General features: G+C 38.5%; 1 protein-coding gene across 1 annotated transcript; it reads right to left on the minus strand.

Annotated features, from left to right (window-relative positions):
• Positions 1–3,849: 3,849 nt before the first annotated feature.
• LOC150089671 (uncharacterized) lies at positions 3,850–4,305 on the minus strand. The gene has a single exon (XM_090390069.1). It carries the CDS (start codon positions 4,303–4,305, stop codon positions 3,850–3,852), a length of 456 nt encoding a protein of 151 aa, XP_090246195.1.
• Between the last annotated feature and the right edge of the window lie 1,166 nt (positions 4,306–5,471).

The following is a 5,471-nucleotide window of genomic DNA, read 5'->3' on the forward strand; positions in this document are numbered from 1 at the left end:
CCCATCTCTACTCCACATCTGTCAAAAATAGACGGTTCTGTTGTCACTTCAGCCAAGGACAAAGCTGACCTGCTAGCATCCCAATTTTTCTTCTACCTCATGTATTAATGATATTGGTAAAACATCTCCCAGCATGCTCCATTCAATGCCTCCTTTTGTCTTCCGTCAAAAGGATTTTGACGAATATTGATGCTAAGCTCCAAGTCCTGATGGTATTTCTCCACTTGTTCTCAAAACCTGTGCTCCTGAACTTACTTCTGTTCTTTGCTGCCTTTTTTCACTTTCTTATATAAAGGTGTTTTTCCTTAGGCTTGGAAATTCACTAATATCCAGCCAGTTCCTAAAAATTGTGACAAATCCTTCCCATCTTGTTATCGTCCCATTGCAATTACTTCTACTCTTTCTAAAGTAATGGAGAAATCAATTAACCACCAACTTTTAAACTACCTCGAAACCTGTCTGATCAACGATCGCCAGTATGGATTTCGTCAGTGTCGATCCACTGGTGATATTCTGGCTTATGTTACCGATTTATGAACGAATTCAATGGAAAAGTTCGGTGAAACACAAGCAGTTGCTCTTGACATCTCAAAGGCTCTTAGTCGTGACTGGTATAAAGGTCTTCTAAACAAGCTTTCATCTTATGGTTTGCCAAATGTTTTTGGTAATTGGTTATCCAGTGTTCTCTCGGATCGCTCACTGAGGGTGATGGTAGATGGCTCTGTCTTCTTTTCCATTAATGCTGGTGTTCCCCAAGGCGCAGTTCTTTCCCCCACTCTTTTCCTCATATTATAATGACCTTATTCCACTGACTGAAAATCCTATCCATAGTTTTGCCCGTGGTAACACATTGCATTGCACTTTCCATTTTGAGAAACCTTGCCCTACTCAATCAGCTTCAACTACTCGAATATCCACTACCAATTCCTTAATTGCCGATCTCCAGGTAATTCTCCAGTGGGGCAAAGACAGCTTAGTTGACTTCAATCCTCCTAAAACTCTGTGTTATTTATCTCACAAAGTATTCTTCTGCTCCTATACGTATCTTTGGTGACACTCCGATTTCTAAGCAAGATGATATATTTCAAGGGTATTACCCTGAATCCTAATCTCTCTTGGCACAAAGCACATTACAAATATTGCTTCCTCTGCATCTAAAAAACTTGGCTTTCTCTTTCTTCATTACTTTTCTTCCAAACAGCTGATCACTGTACAAATTGCAAATCCGCCCTACCATGGAATACTGTTCCCACATCTGGAGCGGTGCCACCAAAACCTCAGGCTTCGAGATTCCATTCAGAAGAGGGAAGTTAGGTTAATTTGTGACTCATCTCTAAGTCTCTCCACTCGCTGTCTCACAGATGCACTGTTTCTGCTGCATGTCTTTTCTACAGATACTTCCATGGGCAGTTCTGAATTGGCTTCTATAATTTCCGCTCTCCCTTTCAAAACAGTCTGAACATGTGCCACCACCAGCCAACATCTATTTACTGTCTAACTTCAAACTAACAAAACCAACTTTTCTTCTTCCGAGTTTATTCATTCAGCTGCCGTTTTATGGAACAACCTTCCTTCATACATACATATTTCCTGAAAATTAGTCTACAGTAGTTCAAGTCTAATGTCAACAAATATCTTCTTTTGCCTTCTCAACCTCCAACCCAAGCATGGTACTAAGTACTATAGGTTCTAATACCTCTTGTGTTTGGGGTTTTCATAAAAAAAAATAAATCAAAAATAACCATGCAATTGTACAATGTCTTTAACACACAGAAAGCAAGATTATGTATTGCTGACAGATTTTGAAACGAGTCAGACCATTGGCATGTCAGAAGCGAGATGGCCAATTTACCATGTGGGTCATGATAAACAGTTCAACACTGTAAATAGCAGTGAACAGAAGATATCCAGACATCACAAGGGCTGATGGCATCAGATGAACTTCAGAATCAATGAATCTGCTGACCAGGAACGTCACCAGATTTCCAACACTTGAATGCCATCCTAGCTTGCCCTTACATTGTGGAGTGTTTGATGCCTTATTCCCATCTTAACCAACCAGGTTCTGCCATGTGAATCACCATTTATTCACTATGCCTTGAAATGCAGGTCCACCATTACCAACCTGCTGGCAACCACTAACACCATTCTGGGGGCTCTGCAAGATAGGGCTGAGATGGCAATTGTTTATCTGGATATCTAGTCTGTATTTGACAGCATAGACATCCAGCCCCCTCGTGCAACTTTGCGAGGAGGGATACCAGATCAAAGGCAGTATACTGGAATTCTTGAAGTCACTACTTACGATCCGGGTCCTTCACCTGACTGAATAAAAAAATCACTCACAAGGAAACTCACATTACGGATGCAAGGGCAGGTGTTTGTAAAGCACTGAAGCATTAAGGCTATGCAGCAGCAGTATATATTGTGTGTAACTGTCTATTCACTGATCAGTCTATTATATGGAAAATCTGAGTTTTTAGGAGATAGAGAGAAGTTAAAAAAAAATGCAAACCTCACCTGAGGCTAATTCAGCCGCATTGCAAAAAAATTCCATAAAACTCTCTCTTTGAAAAATTTTTTTTTTTTGTGAAAATAGGTTTTCACAACAAATTATATAGTATATTGTACAAATATAATATATATCATATGCAAGTCCCCTATTTCTATTGATAATTATAAAATTTCCTGTAATGGATCCATTGTTCCTTAATCAAACCAAAATTCACTCATTCCTTTTCAATCAATTCAATAAACAAGCTGATAGAAATTCTTTCTAGAATGACTTTTTATAAAAAAAAAATTAAAATATTTTTCTATCCCCCTTCCTCCATGAGCCTGTCCACAAAATATATGCTGGCAGGAAACTGCTTTCCCATGTTGTAATGAAACATATATATATATATATATATATATATATATAAACAATGGGTGAAAATGCACAGGAATTGGAATATTATATACCACACTACACTACATTGCATTGCATTAAAATCAGAAAGGATATTTTGGAAAGCACTTACAAAAGTAGCCAACACATGCCAAAGCTTTTTCTCCTCTGAAGCTAATGTGAAGGGCATGAATTTTGTAACATAAGATACCAAAAATATCAATAAAACAGAGTAGACATTACATAAAGGAAAAAAAATTCATCCACTGAGGGCTACATATAAGCCACAAAACCTCGATAAAAATAAAAACCCAAAGAGCATATCATTAACACTTAAAGTTTTACGTGTCCTCTGGGCTGAGACTAATGATTATAGAGATTGCAGGTTAATATTGAAACTCGATAACCACTCCACAAAAATAAAATGAAACAAAATAAATAACAATAAAAAAAAATGGAAAGCTAATTTTTGATTGTTTGTTTTCATCCATTCAGTCACAGCCGACTTATGGATACTTTATGGGCGAGCTGCCTCCATGCTGTCCAGTCTCCAATAGCTTCTTTATGGTGCTTCCACAGCCAGGCGGGCAAGAGCAGCAGTGTGTAGCACATGCTTCTTGATTAGACCGGGGTTCGAGCCGGTGCCCGCCAAATACGGAGGATGCGGAAAGGTCAGGGAATGACCACATATCCCTGGAGCAATATGGCCTTAGTTGCTAATGCTCCTAAAAACCAAAATAACAAACAAACAACAGCTTCTTTCATGTCTTTCATGCACATGCCAGTGTCACTCTTGATGGTGTTGACCCAGCACAGTCTTTGCCGACCTCTTCTCCTTGTTTTGCTGACCTTTCCAGCATTATCAATTTTTCCAATGAACTGGATGCACTACATGACTGAAATAGGTAAATCATAGGTGGTGATCTTGCCTTCCAATGATGTTTCTGGCTTGATGTGATTCAAAACCTCTGTTCATAATTTTGTTGTCCATGGTATGCGAAGCAGCTTTCTCCAGCTCCAGAGCTCAAAAACATCAATTTTTCTTCTGTCTCTGCTTTTTTCATTGTCCAGCTTTCACACCCATGTGTTGTTAAGGGAAACACGATGGCATTAACCATCCTGATCTTTGTTGTAAGGCTGACACCTTTGTCTTTCCAGATCTTTTCCATGATCATTATTGTGCTACGTCCAAGTGAAATTCTTCTAATTTTAGTGCCAGATTCTCCGGCTTGGTCAATTTTAGATCCAAGAAAGTTGAATTCATGAACAGATTTGACATCTTCATTGTTAATTTTAACTTTTCCAGTCCCGGCTGTTGCCATAATTTTTTTCTTGATGTTAAGCTGCAGTCCTGCTTTTTCATTCTCATCTTTAACCATTAAAATTAATTGTGTTAGGTTTTTCTCATTTTTCATGTTCAACTCAATCAAATGCTTTAGTATAGTTGATGAAATAAAATGTATACATCTTTCTGAAATTCATGGGATTTTTCCATGATCCAATTGATCTTTATCGAACATCTGTTGGATCATGGAAAGTCACAATTAACTTAGCATGGTTTTAAATGCATGCATGCATCCACCACACCACCAAAATGATTCACGGAGGCACAAATTGTTTTACTATATTATATTACATTTATACTCTATATTGCCGAAAGTAACCAGAACAGCATGTTACAAAAAATTTTTTAATGATACAGTAGTTAATAATGTGTCAGCCCATCTTTGGCCCTTAATTACAAACTGTATTCCTATCAGACTTCAATTTTTGATAACAGGAAGGTGAGGTGATGTTTTGGTTCATTTGTCCTTCAAATCAGTGGCCAATTCAGCTAGTGATTTTGAGTATGCTGGCTTGGCATGAAGTCAACATTCAAATTCATCCTAACTGTGTTCAATGGGGTTAAGGTTGGGGTTTGGATAGGCCAGTGAAACTTTCAGACATTTCTGAACCAAGTCAGTACAAGCTGTGCAGTATGACAAGGTGTACTGTTATGCTGAAACAGCACAAACCCTCTCCATACTGTTATCACAGTACAGAAACAGTATGGCAAGCCCATATTAAAGCAGAATTGTTACTGATTGTTCCAAGAATGATGGAACGAAAATGCCAAGAAACAATTCCAGATGGTGACAGTATCGCTGTAAAACTTCACAACTGGAAACACTGGTAAATAACATCCTGCAGGCATCCACCACACAAAACCAAGCATCAGATTGAGAAACCATGTACCATTCTTGGTCATTCCATAACTCAGCTTTTCAACTTTCCACGGACCAATTATGATGGATTATACAACAGGTAATTTGACAGTGTGCATTGGGTGATCTGATATTTGCTTTTTTTTTTGTGCTGCAGCTATTCTGTACAATCTGATGCTGTTCAGCTCCCTGCATATTGTTTGTTTGTTGTTTGTTTAGTTTTTTTTTTTTTTTTTTAGGAGCATTAGCAACTAAGGCCATATTGCTCCGGGATATGCGGTGGTCATTCCCTGACCTTTCCGCATCCTCCGTATTTGGTGGTGACGGGCTTGAACCCCGGTCTAATCAAGAAGCGTGTGCTACGCACTGCTGCTCCT

This window comes from Mastigoproctus giganteus, chromosome 2, assembly GCF_048544385.1.
Source record: "Mastigoproctus giganteus isolate SK-2022 chromosome 2, ASM4854438v1, whole genome shotgun sequence".
Lineage (NCBI taxonomy): Eukaryota > Metazoa > Arthropoda > Arachnida > Uropygi > Thelyphonidae > Mastigoproctus > Mastigoproctus giganteus.

Excerpts from the sequence above, each read along its gene's own strand:
- LOC150089671 (XM_090390069.1), bottom strand. The coding sequence starts at position 4,305 with ATGAAAAATGAGAAAAACCTAACACAATTAATTTTAATGGTTAAAGAT.